Source organism: Lepidothrix coronata, unplaced genomic scaffold (assembly GCF_001604755.1).
Source record: "Lepidothrix coronata isolate B3197 unplaced genomic scaffold, Lepidothrix_coronata-1.0 Scaffold39, whole genome shotgun sequence".
NCBI lineage: Eukaryota > Metazoa > Chordata > Aves > Passeriformes > Pipridae > Lepidothrix > Lepidothrix coronata.
In genome coordinates this window covers 522589-543091 of record NW_016690219.1, presented here as the reverse complement: position 1 = coordinate 543091, position 20503 = coordinate 522589, and the positions used below count along the sequence as shown (strand labels likewise).

Below are 20503 nucleotides of genomic sequence, written 5' to 3'. Positions count from 1 at the left end.
GGTCTGTAATATCCGCACACCACGGGCCTGTGCTGAGTGTCTGGTGCAGGGTTTGGGAGGGCAGTTCAAAGCTGAGTCTTCCTGATCCGTGAGGCTGCAGGGCAGAGGTTTGATGCAGGAGCAGTGCAGGGTGGCAAAGGATACACACCTTGTCTGGTAAGAGCTGACTCAAAGGTAACATCCCAGTCCCTTCCCATTTATGCAGCTTTCCAGTGCTTCTCCTTGTGCTGAAGGAAACACCTGAAGGACCTGTTCCTACATGTGCAGTCAGTGGGTAGAAGAGCACAGAGGTACTGTGGAAGGACAGCAGAAACACTGGTCATGGGATTTTATAAGGAAGTGAAGGAAAATTATATCAACTCATTTACCAGCCACTGATGAGCCTCCAGGAGTCCTCAGCTCTGAGAGCCCTGCTAGTGCTGAACATAAACACTCTGAGGGAAAACAGCTCTTGTTTCATAGCACAAAGTGATAACCCACTGGATATAGCGGAAGCAAACTACTTCAGTGTGACAAGAAGGTTATTATGGAAGTCAGCTCAGGGGACAGACCATAAAGTGGTTATGTAGTGGGTGCTCCCAGATAAGCAGAACTATACTACTGAACCCAAATGTTCAAAAGGTGCTCGAAAATCATGAGATCTGAGTTTTGAATTCTGAGACTAACTCATCGCATTTTCCTTTTATTTCTGTGAAGTGACAGCTAAAAGATTTTTATGATGGTCATATTAAAACCAGAAACAGCCACTTGACTCATGAAATAGTTACGCCAGCTACAGAGGTTATATGCATCTCTCCTTAAACTCTTTAAAGTCTGACTTCTCCATTACCTCTGTGTTGTGGGAGCTATTATCTTAAGTTGCCAGGATGTCAGAGACTGAAATGGTTAATGATTTATGCATTCTAGAGTTGCCAAGGGACTTTTGAGGCTTCTGCAGGACTTCTGCATTATACCTCTGATGGCCCATCAAAGCCCATCCCCCCCTCTGCCAATCTTGAAAGGCGGGAACCAGGCCAGACACAGAAACTCTGCACAGGCCCAGGGAGAGGTTGGAGGCTCGAGGTACGGCCCGTGACAATAACCATGGGTATAATAACTCATAACTTCTTGGAGTGTGGGGGCTTCCCTCCTTCACCCCCAGCAGATCAAGGCCACCACTTCAACTGACAGACATGGAAGCGGCAACTACCAAGTGTCATCGCTGGACCCTGTGGGCAGTGACTATAGACATCTTTCCACTCTCATCTTTTCTCTCTCTTACTCTCCCTTACCCTTATCCTGTCTTTCCTTTCTCTCCCTTATGAATTTCCCCCCCAGAGGTTATCCCTATGCCATATTGCTATAGATGATATAGATGATAACACCCAAAATGCTAACATACCTGTTGAAACAAAATTATTAAAATGAACCCTACCTATATATGTTTAAAATAAACCCTACCTATATATGTTTTCAAACACCGATTATTCAGTGTCGTTTCACTCTAATCCACCCCAAGGGAATTATTGATAAGAACCTGGGTTACCCCCCTCCCCTTTTTCTGGGGTGGGTCATAACACAGGATGACACCGCCTTTCATCAAGAGCTCCTCTTATATGGACACTTCCCAATGCTCAGACATCCTGAACACAAATAAAACTCCTTCAACCTTTTATTAAGCTTAATTACTTGTCTCCTATTCATGCTTTCCCTTTACTTTCTAGAGGCCTTTGACTGAAATCCGACTGCCTCCTTTTCTTTGAGCATCTTCTTTCACTTGGAGCAGTCATCTTTGACCTCATCTAGTCAGAAACCACTGAGGTTCTACCACAGTACCACACATACCTGCAGCAAAAGAACATGGGTTTGTATGTGGGCAGTTATTCCGTGCAAATTCATTAACAGTTTTGTTACAGAGATGCTGCAGCTATGCATGTTAGGCTGCTGAATACTGACTGCACAAGTATGTTGATTCAGTTTTTTGAGGGTCCAGAAAGAAAGGGAGTGGGGAGGAGGGGGGAGAAAAAAAAAGGAAAACTAATTAATAAAAATAAATGAAGCAACCTACCAAACCAGTCAGCACTGGAGAGTTAAGAGGAAGGAAAAAAGCAAAAAAATCCCAAAGAAAATAGCCCTGAGATTCACTCTTCACAGTCACCATGATGAGAGACCCTGCCCTAACCTCACAGGAAAGTCAGCTGATTATTTCCACAACCTCAGAGTTTAGCACCACTGAGGCATTTGTTTTATTCATTTATTACGATGAAACGGGCTGTGGAGTTATAAAAATCCCATATAGGATAAGACTTCTTAGGAAATCAGATAAACAGGCAGCCCTTGGACTTCTTCATGAGTATAGTGATATAGTGCACACAACCTCTCCAGGACAAAGAGGGGCAGCATACAGGGGCCAGGCAAACACTTCTGTTTAGGGAGAAAAGCCTCAAGTTTTGAAGCATCTTCACAGGCACTTGGCAATATTTGGAAGGACAGTGCTCAGTGAGTATGACAAGCCTCAGTGGGAGCTCATGGCTCAGGTCCTGCTCTATTTTTGCTGTCTCAGGCAGCTAACTGCCAGCTACTTACTCCTTGTTACTATCTGAATAAATTGGATTATCCAGGAAGCCAAATGGGGATAAAAATGCCATTAGAGAAGCAATTAATTTAGACATAAAACTATTCATGATATACCAGTCCTTCCAGGAGCTCCAGCCCAGAGCTGTTTAACCCATCAGAGGCCACATGAGAACAATTCACTATCCAAAAACACTTTCTGGTGGCCTGTAGCACTTTTGGCAACCAGGACTCCTGTGCCAGAAAGGCTGCAGCTGGGGGATGATGTTTACACTCTGCTTAACAAAAGGTTTTTAGTGGCAGGGAGAGAAAACAACTGGGATTTTGAAAAGAAGCTTGCCTATGAAGTCTCCCCTTTTTGTTTTGAGTTCCATGCTCCAGATTTCTTGTTTCACGACAAGCATCAAAAAAGACTGTTCTATGTATGCCACTTTGGACCTCTCTTTATTTTTACAGATTTCCATCCCATCCTAAACTCCTCTAGCTGTTCCTTTCAGGGGTGAAAAGTCCTAATCCACTCACTCGGTCTTCTTTCAGATGCTGCTCCTCTCTGGGGACACCCCTGGACCATGTTGCATACCCACTGGTGTGCAGACCTCGTTTGACTGCATTGATGCAGTCTCAGAGTCTGGTTTCTGTTGCTTTTCTAATAATCCCTTGCATATTAGTGGGAATCTTCTGTCCAGAGAAGGCAACGGAGCTGGTGAAGGGTCTGGAACACAGTGTGATGAGGAGCAGCTCAGGGAGCTGGAGGTGTTTAGACCAGAGGAGGCTCAGGGGGGACCTTATCGACGTTTGCAGGTCGGTCGCTTGTCCCAAGTGAAAGGAGAGGAAATGGCCTCGGGTTGCACCAAGGGAGGTTTAGATTGAGTATTAAAAAAAATTTATTCACTGAAAGGGTGGTCAGGCATTGGAACAGGCTGCCCGGGCAAGTGGTTCAATTGCTGTCCCTGAGGTGCTCAAAAAACCCGTGGATGTGGCACCTGGGGATACCGTGTAGTGGTGAGCATGGTGGCTGGGTTAAGGGTTGAATTCGATGATCTTAGAGGTCCGTTCCAACCATAACGACTCTATAACTCATAACTGCAGAAAACAGCCCCCGGTGCGAAGCTTCCCCCCCCCCCCCCCGCTGCTTCCCTGCAGAATCCCTGGGCACCAGTGCAGAGAAAGCGCTGGGATAACCGAGAGCCCGGAAACCTGCAAACCAACCGGGTCTGCCCAGACTGGCCGCGGGTGCCGTGAGGGGCAGCAGCGGGACCAGCTGCTTCTTTCTTCCTTCCCAAAATAAATTTCGGAGCACACAGCCGAGGTGTGTGGCCGTGTCCTGCTCCCGGCTGGCGCTGCCTCGGGATGGGGCTGGGTAAGGCCAGGGCTCTGGAGCAGTGTCGTGCCCATTGTTTTAAGGCAGAGACGCGCGCGAGCTGTTTCCAGTGAGGAGGAGGAGGAAGAGGAGAGCGCGGAGATGCACCGAAGCTCGGGGGATGTTTTGGTCCCGTGGGGAAGAGGATGAGTTAGTGGGGTTTCCGTGGAAAACTTTCCGCCCGTCGGTGTAGTCGTGGCCGAGTGGTTAAGGCGATGGACTAGAAATCCATTGGGGTCTCCCCGCGCAGGTTCGAATCCTGCCGACTACGGACTGAGGCCGCTACTTTTTTCTCCGCGTTCCGGACATTTTCCTCCCTCCCCCCGCTCCATTTGCACCGGAGCCGCCGCCGCCGCCCGATATCCGGCAGGACCAGCCCCGGGAAGGGAGGCGGGACCTCCTCCCGCGGCCATGGAACAGCGCGGCCCGGCACCCGCCGTGCTGGTCACCACCAGGTACCGGGGACACCGGGCCCGCCACCCGGATCGGCCCCGGCGGGGCTGGGGATGCCCCTGGCGACGCTGGGGATGCCCCTCCCGGGCCAGCTGCGCTGGTGGCGGGAGCCGTCCCGGGAAAGCGAAGGGAGGGAGGGAAGGAAGGGAAGGAGCGCGGGGTGGCGGAGCTGAGGGGAAGCCGGGTGGCTGCTGCGTGGGTTTGCCCCGGGACATTTGGGATACGTGGGGATCCTCGAGTTTTCTGGCGTTTCACAGCCGGGAGAGATCCCTCCCTGGCCCTTTCCTCCTGTGATAACTTGGGGTCGCTTCCCTTCCACGCTGACGCAGCCTGTGCTCCCGCCCTGCGGAAACGCCTTTTCCTTGTCGCGATTCTGAGGTGGGTCAGAAGGAATTAGAATTTATCCCGAAGTTTTGGCTTCATCAGTGGTTTGGCTGATGTCCATTCCCCGCTGCCATGCCCTGTATCCCGATCCCCGTGCCCACCGGGAGCCCCTCTGGCTGGAAGCCCAGTGATGGGCTAAATGGATTTTTTCTCTTTTCCCACCTTGTTGTAAACCTGCCCCAGGTGGGTGCAGAGGCGCTGTTTTCCGTTGCATTAAACTTTTAAAACCTGGGTTTTCCTAGATGTGATAAAGGAACCCTCGCGACAAATGCCTCAAGAAGAAAATGCTTCTGGCAATCTTTATAAAAAAATGATAGAGATCTCTCTTTTTTTTTTTCTTTTATCCCCACAAAATATTTGAAACCACATGAAAGTGGTTTCCTGTCAGAAAAGTCATGAGAAGAAGTGTTGATTCAGCAAAGTCCTTATCTCCTAGGACATAAATAACAGTTATTTCAGTCTCATTAACTTCAAAGCTGTTATATTAATCCCTTAATATCTGGCTTCCTTTGGAGCAGTGGCCTTGAACCTTCAAATGTATCTGACTTGACTGATATTTTGTAGGACTGACTTGATATTAGGTTTAGCCTTGGAAATGGAAATTGAACACCTGGACTTGTTTTACAGTCTGTAAACTGTAAAAGACACACTTGCAAATTGTCCCATTGATACTGGAATGCTTTCAGTGATAAAATGAGATATATATGTATGTGTGGGATTAAGACTTTAGCAAATAAACATATTTTTTATCTTGTGAGGTAAAATAGCTCTACAGTTTTGACCTTTTCCACTCTTTATACATACTGGTTTTGAGAATGGGACTCCTAGTTGCTGTGGTAATAAAAATCATAGAATCTTAGAATATGCTGAGTTGGAAGAGATCCATCAGGATCATTGAATCCAACTCCTGGCTCTGTGCAGGACACCTCAAGAGTCACACCATGTGCCTGAAAATGTCCAAACACTTTTTGAACTCAGACAGGCTTGGTGACCGCTGCCCTGGGGAGCCTGTAATCTGTATACTTGTACTTAGACTATACAGAGGAATAAAATGTTTGGGGGTAATTTGTGTCAGATATTTTGCCTTCAATTAATGAATAGACTAGCTGTACAAGTTTTTTTCCTTTTGTTATGACCTGGAACACCATGTTTTGGCCCCCTTAAGGCAGAGGTTGTTGGAGCTGGGTGTTGCTGGCAAGGCTGACTGTATCGAGGCAGGATAGGGCTGACTGTATCGAGGCAGAGTCCTCTCTCCTGGGTGCACAGACGTTGGAATAAAGTTTCTCTGGTCTTAGCACTTTATCTTTTACTTTGCTTTCTTGCCTGCAGTGGGTATTCCCCACTCCCCATCTTAGCCTTTCAGCACAGAAAGGAGATTAATTAAAGTACAATTTAATTATTACATGCAAATCAAAAGACAGGAATGAAAAACTGTCTCTTCCATGAGCTGTGGAAGCTGCTCTGTTCAGCTGACCCTTACATAAGTTCCACTTCCTCTGTCCCTTGCCAGCCCCTCATGATCTGATTGTGCAAGCACAGTGTTACTGGTATGAATGGTCTCCTTGTTTTCAGGTGAAGTGATTTCGTCTTAGGAAGGTTAGCCATGTGCCCAGGTCTCCCCTGAACCATCGGTATTGTAGACAAAAGTGTAACTTGGGGATAAACAAGCTAGATTTAAATAAGGAGTAGAAGCAATAAACCTGTGTGTCCAATTTAAACAACCAGCTTTCTCCTTTTGTTGCTTTTTTTTTAAAGGAACAAGTGTAAGAATAATTGTGTTTGATGTGAAAAATGCAATGAAACTATGTTCTGTCTTGGGATTTGCAGGTGCTGCTTCTGTTTGAACAATAATAGCAGTATTTAATGAATTAAAACACTGAGGCTGCTTATTTTGAAATGAAGGCATTACAAAAAACAGTGAGCACTGGAGAGTACACTCTGTCTGTCACAGCCTCCCTGTTGATTTCTGTTTGTTTAGAATCATTTTTATATTTAAAAACAATCCTGTTGCTGTTGAAGAGGTAATAGGGGTGGGTTTCCTGTAAGAGATGGTAATGAAAGTGATCACAAGGCCTAAAGCAAACAAACAAAAATGTAGCTATTGCCCCTCCCTCTAATTGCTTCCCATTACAGTCACTTTATGTCAGACTTTTAACAACTTTAAAAGAAAACCCCCCGGGGTATAGATAAAGTACTTATTAGGTTCCTGACATTTTTAGGGCTCTCTGAGGCAACACCTCTTAAGGTGAAGTTGTTGTGTCATCTCGGAATATCTGTATGTTTTCAGCTGAGTGGGAACCACTCAGGGAGGATGGTTCACTGCTGGTTATTTGTTTTATTTACATCAGGAGAAAAGCAGGTTAATTTGCTATTTATACTCTGTGTTAACAGAAGTAGAATCATAGTCATTTAGTGTGGAAAAGACCTTTAAGATCATCAAGTCCATCCATTAACCCAGCACTGCCTCGTCCACTACTAAACCATGTCCCTAAGTGCCACATCTACATGACCTTTAAATATCTCCAGGACTGGTGACTCAAGCTCTTCCCTATGTTATTCCTGAGTACCAGCCGACAAACCCTTTTGCTGCCTAAGCTGCAGGCACAACTTCTGAGTGACTACACATCTGGAGAGCATTTCCTCTGCTGCAGGTCTATTCTAAAAAACTCCATATCCAGCTGATTTTACTGGCAGGTGCCCTTTGAGTCAGCATTTTGGCAGAAAATGAGAACAGAATCAGAGCAGACAGAATAGCATTGAGGTAAATACTATAAAATGTTGGCGATGGTAGAGCTGTTGTTAAAGTCCTAATGTTTTAAACATGTCTTGCAGAGAGGATTGGGTACAAAATTTGGGACTGTACCTTTGTTGGTTGTTGTCCTATTTATCAAGAACTCTCAAGATACTCTCTTTAAAGTGCTTTTTATTAAGGTTTTGCATTGGAGATTCAGAGGTTGTCTTCTTGGGAAAGCTCAAGTTTCAAAAGAACTGGTCAAGTTTTAACATGATGAGAGGAGTTTTTTTGAAACTTTGTTTGAAACTAGATTGTTTAAACCTCTTGAAACTATATTTTAAGCATTGTGCATCCTTAGGTGAAAGGTGCCTGTGTTAAGGAATCTAAACTTGCTAAAGAAAGAAGTAAATTCCATAAGACACCTCTGCAATCAACAGAAGTCCATGGAAGATGGGACTTGATATTCCCCATATAGTTAAGGTTAAAAAAGGCAGAAAAAATGTTTAATGATTCTAGTTTGTTTGTTTTTTTTAAATGATCCCTTCTGATTTCACTAAAAAGCATTCACACATGGGAAGCACTGTTTTGTGCCCCAACAGCAACTGCTTGGTCTTACTCCTGATGAGTGAGAAATATAATACAGTTCTGGCATTCCTCTTACAAAAATACCATAAATAATTCCTCAGATGGGAATCTAGGGAAAGGTGACACCCTGGTTCCGTGGGTCTGAAGCTGGCAGGAGAAGAAAATGCATTGAGTAAACTGCTGCAGCAGCTCCCCTGTTGCATTTTCCTCCCAAAAGGAGACGTTCTAACTTTCTGGGTGGTTCTGACCTTTGGCAACATTCAGAGGTTAATGCTGTGATTGTCTATTTAACTGGGTATGAAAGGACAGGTAGTTTTGTTTCCAGTAAGATTTTCTGTGGGAAAGCTGAGATGTTTTAGCTGGTGCACCCTTAGGTGTTTGGCAACAAGACTATGTCAGGCAGTCAAAACCAGAAGGCAGCTTCAAGGGATCATGTCCTCCTTTAACTTGCTCAGTCCTGATAGATGTTTGTCTAATTTTCCTCAATGACCTTCACAGATGGAAACTATGGTTGGCCCATCAGTCTGCTCCAGCAGCTTCCTTTGTGTTCCAGGCTTTTATCTAGTTCCCTTGTTGCCTCTTAAACAAACCTCATGTTGTTCCTGTGCTCCAGCAAGCTCCTTCTTCCTTTTGTGGCCCCTTTTAGCTTATTGTTGCTGCCATTCCTGGGAATGTCCTTAGACAGAGGAGAGTTGGATAGGGCTTGGCATGAGTTATGATGAAGAGACCTTTGCCTCAAAACAAACTGTGATGAGAGATCATGGGATCTTCTTACCTGCCCTGCTGAGTAAGAGCACTTTCAACTCCTGTGAGTGAAGTCCTGTTCTGAAGAAATCCACATCTTCTCTTCACAGAAATGCTGTGCTCCTGAAATTCTGCCTGCAGTGGCCAGTGGCAGGTGCTTTGGGATGGAAAGTCATGGATAGGAAGCAAGCCATGTCTAAATTTGTCCTGATGCAGAGTAGGAGCAGTGTTGGGGCAGGGTCTCTTTGATGTCCTGTTGCAGTGGGAGTCTTTGCGCTGACTTTCTTGTGCTTTGAACTGGATCCTTGGAGAGGGTCAGTTAAAAGTCTTTGTGCCAATGCCTGAACTCTGCGTGTATTTTCTTCCCTTAGGCAAATTCAGAATACGCACACGGGGCTGGATTTGTCAGTGCCAGAATACCAGGAAATCCGTGGGAAGATGATGTCTGGCCACGTGGAGTATCACATCGTCGTCGTCACACGACTGGCTGCCTTCAAATCAGCAAAGCACAAGGCTGAAGATGTAGTTCAGTTTATGGTAAGTATTTAATCAGAGCTGTGTTGGTGACCACTTTCTTAATCAGCTTTGATTATTTTTGTCCTGATGTAGCAGATACTTTATCATCAATCACAGCCTCTCTGGGTCAAGGTCCTTGGTAGCACAACACAATCTGTATTATTTCTGCAATAGGAGTATTCTACATGTATTAGTTGAACTCTTTATTCCAGGAGCTCAAAGCAATAATGACTGTTGTTACCTTAAAGGCATTTGGCATTATGGGTCAACAAATAGAAACCAATTAAGCTTTTTATAAGTCCTGCTACAAAATTGTCTTCTTCCAAGCTCTTGGACTTGGTACATAAACTTGAAATAAATATATAATAGCTTATTTGAATGGATATATTAGCCTTGGCATGGCTTTTAAAATCTTTAGTAAGAGAACTCATAAAATGTTATTGAGTTGGATTGTCTTTGTCGTTATACCTGCAGAGTACAGGTTTGAAAACAGAGTACATGACTTAAACCAGGTGAAATTAATCTCATCTATAACATATGCACATCCACTTAAGCTGTTTCACCTGGGACTGTCTATTAAGTTGATGGAAAAAGGTGCATTTAGGGTATGTTTTATTTGATCTTCTTTAGCGGCCTGCCAAACCGCTCCCAAGAAGTGCATTTCTCTGTCCATTAACTATAAAGGGACCCATTCTGCTCCATGCTGTGAACATGTGCTCTTTTCAGATGTTTTGGCAGTAACTGTAATGTCACAGTGATGTGAGTGTGTGGTTACCTGGTGGACCATTACCTGTAGTGTAACTCACACTCCATAGAAGATAGTTGATAAATGGTTATTTACACAGTATGATTTGCAGATAAACATCTGTCAGTGTTGTAAAGAGATGCATGATGAGGAGAGCTCATTCATTTATTCCACACCTTATGCTATATATAACTTTATGGTAAGAGCAGCAGTGTTGGCGTAAGAGTCTGTTCTGTTCTCCCTCCTGGTCCCTGACTGCTTGTTCTCACTCCCTCAGTGTTTCCTTTTGTGTGCCAGTGTCATGTGGCTGTTCCATAACGTCAGCTGAGGAACTGGTCCTGGCTAAAAATGGGTGTTTGGGGGGTTGTTATTCAGTACAGAGTTACACATATTTCTTGAGCCTGTGAGTTGCACAGCCCCATTAAAGTTTGTTTTAAGACAGGGGAAGGGCCAGACATGGGCAGATGGGAGAAGGGGATGTGCAGTTGCCTTTTTTTATGCAGCAATGCCTGTTTATGTTATGTAATATTCCCACACAGCTCTGTGCAAAAAAGGATCTGACTAATCCAGAGGTGTTAAACTGGGCTATTGTCATCTAAATTCATTTTGCTTAACTTAAGAATAAGTTGATAAAATCAGATTGTCTATAAAGAGGATAAACAAACTTTCTACTGTGGCCCCCCTGCTTGCTGGAATTGTCTGTTCCCATGTCTGCTCTCTCTAGGAGGATTTTTAGCACTCAAGTGAAATGAACCTTCCTGATTTTTCCTCTGGTTAGACCTCCTGATATTTCATTCTTCGTGAAGAAGAAAACTGGTGGAACCTGGCAGGAATAACATTTATCTCAGCAGTTACATTTTTTTCAGCTGACTGAATCTGATATATTATACAGTTTGTTTTGTGAGAGTAATTTAAAACCATGAGCTGGGAGGTTGGAGGATGGATGCTTTGCATCAATTCATTCCAATGAGTTTTATCTGTATGTATTACTGGAAGGAACAGGGAGATTCACCTGTCCTAACTTATCTCTCTAAGTTGGATATTTTAATCTGAGACTGTCCTTGCTTTTATGGTCAGTGGGGAGAAGGGGAATGAGGTGACTCATCCTCTGGAAATGTCTCTCTTCTTTGACCATAAAGGGAAAGCATCTACATTTTAGACAGCTGCAGCAGGGGGCTTCAACTCCAGGCTGAAATGCTTAAGGGTCAGTAGAGTTGCATATAAATCATGTGTGCAGTCAAAGCTGCCCTGGGATTTTCCACCTGAACTTCAGAAGGTTGTGGGTCTCCCATAGATCTTGTGTGTTATTTGCCTGCCCCACACAAGCCCCTTGGATGCCATAGGATGCCTGTCTCTAGGCAGAAAAATCCGCTCTCTATGATTAGGTGTCTGCATTTGGTGGATTTCTAAACTCCCATCCCAGTCAGGGCAGTGCTATTGGGAAGAATGTAACTGAGCATCTGTGGTGTGGAGGAACCCACTTTGCATAACATACACGGCTGGTACCATTTGAGAAACTCTAAATTATCTGAGGTATGTGCACAGGGCTGGCAGGTGTGACAGGGGGAATAAAGGCATTAGCACTGCCCTGGAACAGAGTGAGGTGAGGTACAGGGCATCATCCAGGGTAACACTAGCTGCCTGTATTCAGGTGAGTTGAATTTCAGTGACATATTGCCAAAATGTAGAGACTGTATCTGTCTGTCATGAGGGCTGGGGCACCTCCTACATGTAGGCAGTTTGCTTAAGCTGGAGACAAGTCTCAACCCTGTGCTTCCAGGAGAGGTGAGTTGCACCCACAGTGTCTGCAGTGATTATCTGCTCTGCTGGATGCTGTACCAGGACAAACAAGAACCACCACCCTTTCCCAGGGACTTGCAGGTGAAGTGTAAGAGAACCAGGGGGCTGGAGAACAGTAGAGAAGAATGAGGTTACATTGGGCAGCAGATCTAACATATCAAATTTATATCAGAAAGCAGAGTGAGATGAGACACCTGAAGGAGCAAAAAGAAACTACTGTGGGTGCGCTCTGGAGCAGGATGGGAGAGGTGACTTTTTTTTTTTTTTGCTTTTGTTGAAGCTGCTAAATATGAAAGGTTAGAGGAAGGAGCCTCACAGTGCTGAGGTGGCAGGTAGGTTAGAGACGACAGGCAGGCGTGGTAGGATTTTCACTGGCTCTGCATACATTAGTCCAATTTTGGTCACCTCGGGAGTCAGGTCTGTGTTTTGAGAGCTCCTCCTCCCCTTCTGCCTCCCCCTGAAGCATCAGGTGAGTGGATTTTCCCTGTCCGACCGTTCTCCCTTCCCTGTGGCAGTGCCGGCCTCGCTCCCTGTCCGGCGCCAGGTGGCAGCAGCGAGGGGCGGACCCGCGTTTGCTGCTCCAAGAGCGCTTCTGTTTTCCCTGGAAAATGATGGTGAGCAAGGCACAAGCGCCCTCTAAGCTAGCTGTGGTCTGTGGTATGCTGTTTGGGCCACACTGGATCGAATCGCTGAATCATTTAGGCTGTAAAAGGTCATCTTTTACATTTAGACATTTAGGCTGTCTAAGGTCATCGAGTCCAACCTTTGACCAATCACCACTTGGTCAGTAAGTGCCTCATCCAGTCATTTCTTGAACACCTCCAGGGATGGTGACTCCACCACCTCCCTGTGGGCAGTCTATTCCAATGTTTAACAACCCTTTTCATAAAGAAATTCCTTCTGATGTTCAACCTGGACCTCCTCTGGTGCGGCTTGAAGCTATGTCCCCTCATCCTGTCAAGATCGAGATATATTAAGGGCCTATGACCAAAACCAGATGAACATCAAATAGATATTCCAGATTTGACCTGTGGAGCCTTTACTAGACGTGTGGGTCTAAACAATCCAGAGTTCCCTGTTTTCCAGCCTTTATGTGACTATGGAAAATCAGTACCATAGCATTTCTAATGGAAACATTTGTGAAACATTAACAGAAGAAGAAATTAGCTTTTGTGATGACTTTACGATCTAAATTCTTAGAAACTGGAGAGATCTTTTAATTTTAAAGAATGCTAATTGTTAAATAGGGCAAATGAGTTGTAGAACTGCTTAACCTTGAGGTTATAATTGGTAATTGAAGGAAAAGTCAGCTGCATTTCTTTCAAAGGTCAGAATACTCTTGCCCCATCAAAAGAGGGAAATTTGTTTTCTCTTTGGTACTGCTGCCAGGGTGATATTTAATTACTGCCTATGGATCTGCAATTTTCTGTGAGAAGAAGAAAAGGTTTTGGTTTTTTTGCATACATTTCTTCTAGCCACATCTTACCTTTTTTAGCAATTAAATTCTGTCTTCCCAGCCTTATTAAATATCCACCTAGCCTTCAGTGCCTTCTCTTTCTATCTGCACCCAGTTTAATTGATGCTTTTTTACAAGTTACATTTGTTAGTCAAGTTCTTTCTTTTTCAAAGCTGAACAAATAACTACCGGTGTTTGACAGGCACAGCATAATTTAGGAAGGCATTTACTATAGAACTGTCTTCTTCTCATAAAATGAGGGAGTATAAATATGTGGGTGTGTATTCATTTATGTTTTCATCATTGCCTGTTTGCATATGTTGGCCTTCTCTTTGTGGGCCTCAAAATCTGTGCATTGGAGTTGCTCTTTCCTGACCATACAGGTGTGTTGTGAAGATAAATTCCTTCACTTTATAATCTCTGTGATGTGAGAGGGGTTGAAAAAAAAAATCAATGCTCAGCATAGTGATGGGTTCAGGAGCCATTAAGAATTCATGTTGATTAAAAAGAAATATTTGAGTGCTTGCTCTTCTGCTCGGCAAAACAGATGGGGAGAACAGCATGTGGTCATGTAATTAAAATCTACCGTAATGCATACCCATGGGGTCACCAAGCAACATTAATTCCGGTATGGCTTGAATTGGGAGTGTCCAAGTGAAAACTTGGGTTGTGCTGTCTGGGAGAAGGGACACTTTTGATCCCTGTACCCAAAGCTAGTGGTTGTTTTAAAGGATAGTGTTGCTGGATCTCCATTTTCTGACAGTGTTAAGAAGTGGGCTTTGTAAAAAGAATGTCACAATAGTCATGTTTTTCATGAAATACTGTAAAATCAAGAGTGCTCTTGGCTGGGTTGCATTGGCTGGCAAGGGGTTCGAGTTAGCTCTGAAATCTCCGTTTTGTTGAAACTTTTGCAGTAGATACAAAGCATATGAAGAAAAGCTTGAGGTCAGAAATGGGGCATTAAAAGGAGCTTTGAAGGGAAAGGGCGCATGAAATCCCATTAATACTGAGTGGGATCAAATTCTACGCACAACTGAGAGTCCTGGGCTCGTATCCTACAGGCGTTCCGGTGTGTGTACTTTCATGCATGAGGTTCTTGTGAAGAAGGGGGACAAGGCACATGCATGAGATTTGAGGGATTAGCAGCAAAATTCAGGCTTTCACTTTGAACTTCTTGGTGGTTTTCTTAACCTTCCAGCTATATTTGATCACATTCAACTTTATTTGTTCCTGGTGAAAAAAAAAAATATTCAGCCCATCGCTGTGTCTCTTAAGTTCTGTGTTGGATGTTAATTGTTACAGGCAAATAGGGTCTTGACCTGGCAAATAGGCACATGCTTTGCTGTATTTGCATGATTAACTCTTTTGAAGTGAAGTAGATTGAGCCTTTGATATTGTGACTTGACAGAACTCCTTGAAGTGTATACATTCAGGCTGACTTACAGGTGGTGGAGGTTTAGCTCCACAGTGTTCACAGAGTTCAGTTAGAGGCATGGAGGGGGGGAGGATAACTGCAGGATCATAACCTGGAGGATTTACAGGCAACAGAAGGAAAATATTTTAATATTAATCAAATGGGACTTTGTTTACTTAATTGGATTGATAAAATGGGGTTTAGAGCAATGTTTATTTTTATCCTGACATTTTGGGCCATATGATCCATCAACTATTTTCAAAGGGTTGTGAGTGATAACCAGAAAAGGCAAGATTTGATTTTGTTTACGTGTTGATATGCCTTTCTCCTGTAAAACTGGCAGAGGATGTCAAATTCAAAGGGTACAAAATTGTCACAGCAGAGCAGTGGTGCCTGACTGGAAAGGTGTGAGAATGCTCTGGGTGATGTGTGGGACTTGACCTGAGAAAATACACCCCATGGAACTTGGCCAGCACTTCAGAAGGCCCCTGCATTGCCTCTGTGCTGCTGCATCTGGGCATGGGGTCCTGAGGACAGGAAAGACCTGTTGGATCAGATCCAGAGGATGGTATGAAAGTGGTTGTAGGGCTGGGACACCTCTCTTGTGGACAGAGGCTGAGAGAGCTGGAATTGTTCAGCCTGGAGAAGAGAAGGTTCTGGGGACACCTTAGAGCCCCTTCCAGTACCTAAGGGGGCTACAAGAGAGCTGGAGAGGGACTTCTGCAAGGGCTTGGAGTGATAGGACAAGGGGGAATGAACTTAAGCTGAAGGAGGGAAGGTTTAGATTAGATAAAAGGAAAAAAATCTTTACTGTGAAGGTGGTGAGGCACTGGCACAGGTTGCCCAGAGAAGCTGTGAATGCCCCATTTTTGGAAGTGTTCAAGGCCAGGCTGGATGGGGCTCTGAGCAACCTGGTCTAGTGGAAGGTGTCCCTGCCCATGGAACAAGATGATCTTTAGGACCCAAATTATTCTGTGATTCTAAATGCATCAGTCTGAGGTTGTTGGGCTCAGCCAGCCTTACTGCTGCATTTCCAGCACCAAACCCAAGGAAAAGCTGACAGCAGTGCTGAGCAAAGGTGTTGAGGAGCCAGTGGCTGCCGCAGTTTGAGGCACAGGAGCAGCGGGCAAGGAGCCTCAGCTGGCAGGGCTTGCAGGGGCCAGCACTGGACTTAGGTAAGTGGGGAATGGTTTCGGCTGGAGTTTTGACATCTCATTGGTACTGTGGGTTATTCCAGCAGAGGGCATCCCGGCACTGCCGGATATTGGCCTGCATGGTGTGGTGCAGGCTTTGGGGAAGCACATTAGTATGCTTTGGATATAGTGCTGTCACACTTGGTATGCTGTATCCTGTGTACGGTTGCTGGTGTTGTTCAAAGCCCACGCAGACCCACAAAGGCTCAATTAGGGTGTGCATTTGCTTTAGGTTCAGTGGTGTAATTAGACATAAATTGAGATTTATGAATAATTTACAGAGTTTAATAGAGAAGGAATGAAAATTAAGTGGGGAAAGAAATAAGTTTGTGTATCTCAGCTTAGTGCTAAGAGTATTTTAAAACTTTTGTCATAATCTTGATTGGCTGCTGTCTTGTAATACTTTCAGACATTAATTTGGTATTTATTATTGAAATTAATTAGACGTTAAATGTTTTTCACAAATCTGACTCAATTTTTTTTCCTGGGTGGAGGGTAATAGTGTTTATTCTTCTGAAAAAGTACTAGTAAATTCCTCACTGCCCTTACATTTGTGCTTATGTAGTATTGTTGGGAGAGGCTCTGCTGTCATACCCTCTTCAGAGTGCTACTGGGACCTAGCAAACTACAGCAGTTCAGAATTCTGGAATTGCTTTCCTCACTCTTTTTGGGGTATCTTTTGAAAGGAGGATTGCTGTATTCTGGAACATCCTCTATTGCCCTCACTTTAGTGCTTGGCTGGTGAATTGTGTTTCAGATCCTGCATGTGGACCACAGTGGTACTGACACCTTCACTGCTTTCAGGAGACAAGTCTAAAATACTTGTTTTTCATTCTCCTGAGGGCTCGAGTTGGGTTTTCTCCTTCAAGTCTTTGTTACAGGGCTGCCTGCCTTTGGTGGCTGGACACTGAACCCACAGTGAACATTGTACAGCTGAAACACAAACGCTTTTCAAATCAGCCAGCTTGGTTGATAATTACTGTGAAAGGCAGGGAAGTGTGAAAGCTGAGGTGGTTATTGCTCTTTATGCATAAATCTGATTTAGTAAACTAATCGAGGTGTGTCTGGTAATGTCAGGGCCTGTTCTCTGGCCTGGAGGGCAGCTCTCACAGTCTGGCTCATCTGTGTTATGAAACTCTGACCCATCTGCAGGGGGTGTCAGTACCCAAACTGGCTCCTGTGGAGTCCCTGCACCAGGCCAAACCTCGGGCTGACAAGTTATCTGGGGGAGTGCTACCTTTAAACTATTCCAGGCGTCGTCAGGTTCCCGTAGACACTATTAAGGTTTCTAGGAGACACTCTCAGGTTCCAGTGCCTGAGAATATGCCTGCTCCTATTTAGTTTGCTGGCATAGATGCAGTTTAGGGATTCTGCATTAATCTATAATTAATTTCCCTTCTACTTTTGTGCTTTTTGTTAGGTTGACTTTCTTTTATCACTTTCTTTTATCATCTGGTGGAAGAACTCTGCCTTCTGCCATCCCAAAATGTGGTGCTTGAGTCTCTTTATATCCATCTCAGTATATGCAATACTGCACACATTGCAGTATTAATGAGGATTCACTTCACTAGAGTTCACCAACGTGTTACAGGAGAGTAAGAGCTGGGCCCTAGTAGAGGACCTGGGCTGTATGCACTCTACTAGCACTAGGTTTTTGGATTGTTTATTTTCATCTCTGTATTCATTAAAACACATTCATAGATTATGGGAGCACAGAAGGCCTTGATGAATATATTATTTGTGTAATACCACACAGCATGAGTCAGTCTCCTTTGCATCTGTAACATCACTTAAAGATAGTGTTTTGTTCGTGTGTGAGTTTTGTGTATTGTTTTTTTAATGTACTGAATTTAAAACCTAATGTGACATAGTAGCCACACCTTTTCTAACCCAACATTCCCATAGCTGTTGCTTTCCTTGTAGTATCTTGAGCCTTATTTCTCCTCAGGCTTCCTGTCTTTGTGTGCAGGAGGAATGACTCCATTCACTGTTGGCATCTTCTCCTTGTATGAGAACCTGTAGGCTGTGGCCAAGTTGTTGGGTTTTATTTTCTCATGGATAAACTGAGTAGTCAGGGATCAGCTGAGGTCTTTGCCCTTAGGTTTCTGTGTTATGCGCTCTGCAGGGCAGCAAATATGCCAGTTTTTTAGGCCTAAACAGCCAAAGGGCACTGTAGCCACAAGGAATGAGAAATGGGACGTCTGGCTTAATGGTGGAAAGGTTCAGGTAGCTTTCTCCATCACATACTTTCCTGGCAGGGCTTTTCTTCCTATCTCTCTCTTTTAGTGGACAAGGATTTCTGCTGTCAGAAGAGTATCTGGAGCAGTGACCCCCCCAGTATTTCACTGATAAGTGAGACAAATGGATGCTAGGTATCTGGCAATGAACTCCCATTCCATTAGGCAGTAGATTTTAATAACAGAACTAGAAGACCAGCAACAATGCTTGGGGATTCACTGGGTACATAACAGGCTTTGACTGGGCTGTATGGAAAGCTCCTTGCTGATACATGTTTTTCCACTTCAGTTTCCATGGTTAATGTTTCACAGCACTTAAACTGCTGCTTTGCTGCTTCTGTCTCCCCTGTAAAGAAACATACCCAGGCAGCACATTTCATTGCAGGTTTCCAAGAAGTACAGCGAGATAGAGGAGCTCTACCAGAGGCTGACAGCACGATATCCACAGGCTTCTCTTCCACTCTTGCCTAGAAAAGTTCTCTTCGTGGGGGAATCTGACATCTGTGAACGAAGAGCTATGTTCAATGATATCATGAAATCCATCTCGAAAGACGCGGATCTAGCAACGAGTCCTGAGTTACTGGAGTTTTTAGGTAACTAAAAGATGTGAGTGTCCCCTCTCCCATGAATGTGCTTGATGAAGGCATTTGTCTCAGGTAGTCAAAAACTAGAGAATGCCAGAATAGAGGCTATCATGGAAAATATCCTCATGTGCATCATTTACAGTGCTGCATAGTTGTCTTTGCCAGTGTTTTCCCCTCCTCTGTTTGGACACATGCCTCATTCTGAGGTGTTGATAAATACCTTCAAAGCAAGCACTGTGCTGTCCTGTCTCTGATTTCCTGCTGTGAATCCGAACATGTAACTCTAGAAGGCTAAATAATCATATATTGTCAGTGGAGAGATGGACACTAAAGGGACAGGTCTCCCTTAGTGAGCAACTCTTTCATGTTTTTTCTGTTTTTCGTGCAAATTATTGACTCTGAGAAAGATTTAAATAAAAGACAGATTCTTTATTAGCTAAACACATTCTGTGACCCTCTGTTGTTTTGGGTTTTTTTGTCTTGTTACCTTTTCCAGTGATTCATATAATTTCTTTCTTATGTCCCTTGGGGATAGAAGGGAGTCACAGAATGAATGGAACATATGGGCTCTCTGCTTCTAATTCAGCTGAAAGCTGCTGAGCAGGGAATACTCCAGCCCAGTCCTGTGCAGGATTCTTTAAGGAAGTGAAATTGCAAGGTGCTAACAAGTGTGAACAGCCCATTTTGCAAAAGTGTCAGGTGTGACCTCATTAGAAGTTCTGTGAAACTGGTAGCTTCCTAAAGTCAAGGGGGGCAAAGCTGTGTAATACTGGGTAAAATCCTTTTGCTAATAAGGTTTTGGTGTGGTTTTTGTTTGGGTTTGGTTATTTTCCTCTGGCAGTGTTCTTTTGAAAGTAGACCCCTTGCACAGAGAATTCGGACTTCATGTTGATTGATCTTGGCAATGCTGATTAACCTAACTGTGGTGCACATGTCTACAGGTAAACTGGGCTGGACTGTCTTTATATCTGGAGAGACTGGGTGCAGGTAATGTGACCCATTCATCAAACTCTGCCTTAGAATAGTCTAAGTGCCACCCTACCAAAGCAGGTGGAATTCAGTACTTACACTGCAGATCCTCAGGCTACTTGTGTACGCTTTTCTGGAGACTTGTTTGACATAGTCAGGGATATTTAGGGAAAATCAACATGGTAAAACACTTAACTGTGGGGATAAGATAAGCAGCATCCTAACATTCACTGCCTACCCTGCCCAGTGCTCTCTTGCCTATAAGGGGAGCATAAGACCACATGATGAGCGTGGACACCCACACTGAGTCAGTGAAGTCTGCCCTGGGTGATTTGGCAGATGCAGACATGAAAAGCTGGGTGAGATGAATTTCCCATGCCATGTTAGTTGGAAACTTAAAAGGATGAAACCATTAACTTTATCCATCATAGTTTTCACTAGCCTTTTTTTTACCTAGTCTCATTATTTTAAATTACTTCCTGGACATCCAGAGACTTGACAGCAAGGAACAGTTTTCTCCTCATTCTCCTGGGCTCTGCATATGACAAGTATGGTGAGAAGACTTAGTTTCATGTTTCAGTTGCATGAATTTGCTCAGTTGGATGGATCTTGCATTCTGAAGGGTGTTAGAACTTCAGGCGTCATTTTTGAGTGTAAATTGAAGAGCTGCTGTGGAAACTTTTTCATGCTGTCCACTACTCTAATTTTAGCCCAAAAGAATTAAATAAATGTCAAAAAGTGGATTTCATCTCAACTAGCTATGTGGAAGTTGGTTA

The 20503-nt window shown here is 44.2% G+C and overlaps 1 protein-coding gene and 1 non-coding gene across 3 annotated transcripts in view; both read left to right on the top strand.

Moving 5' to 3' along the window:
- The first annotated feature begins 3812 nt into the window (after positions 1-3812).
- Positions 3813-20503, top strand: part of HS1BP3 (HCLS1 binding protein 3) — a 51464-nt gene continuing 34773 nt past the window's right edge. The window contains exons 1-3 of one of the 2 annotated variants that reach the window (XM_017813152.1): positions 3813-4368; positions 9185-9350; positions 18560-18767. In XM_017813152.1, the coding sequence (XP_017668641.1) occupies positions 4325-4368; positions 9185-9350; positions 18560-18767 (418 nt within the window). In that variant the 5' untranslated portion in view covers positions 3813-4324. Of the gene's footprint in view, positions 4369-9184; positions 9351-18544; positions 18768-20503 lie in introns of both variants that reach the window. The other variant, XM_017813151.1, reaches the window with a different exon arrangement.
- On the top strand, positions 4103-4184 carry TRNAS-AGA. The gene has a single exon. It is a non-coding gene; the product is annotated as a tRNA-Ser (tRNA).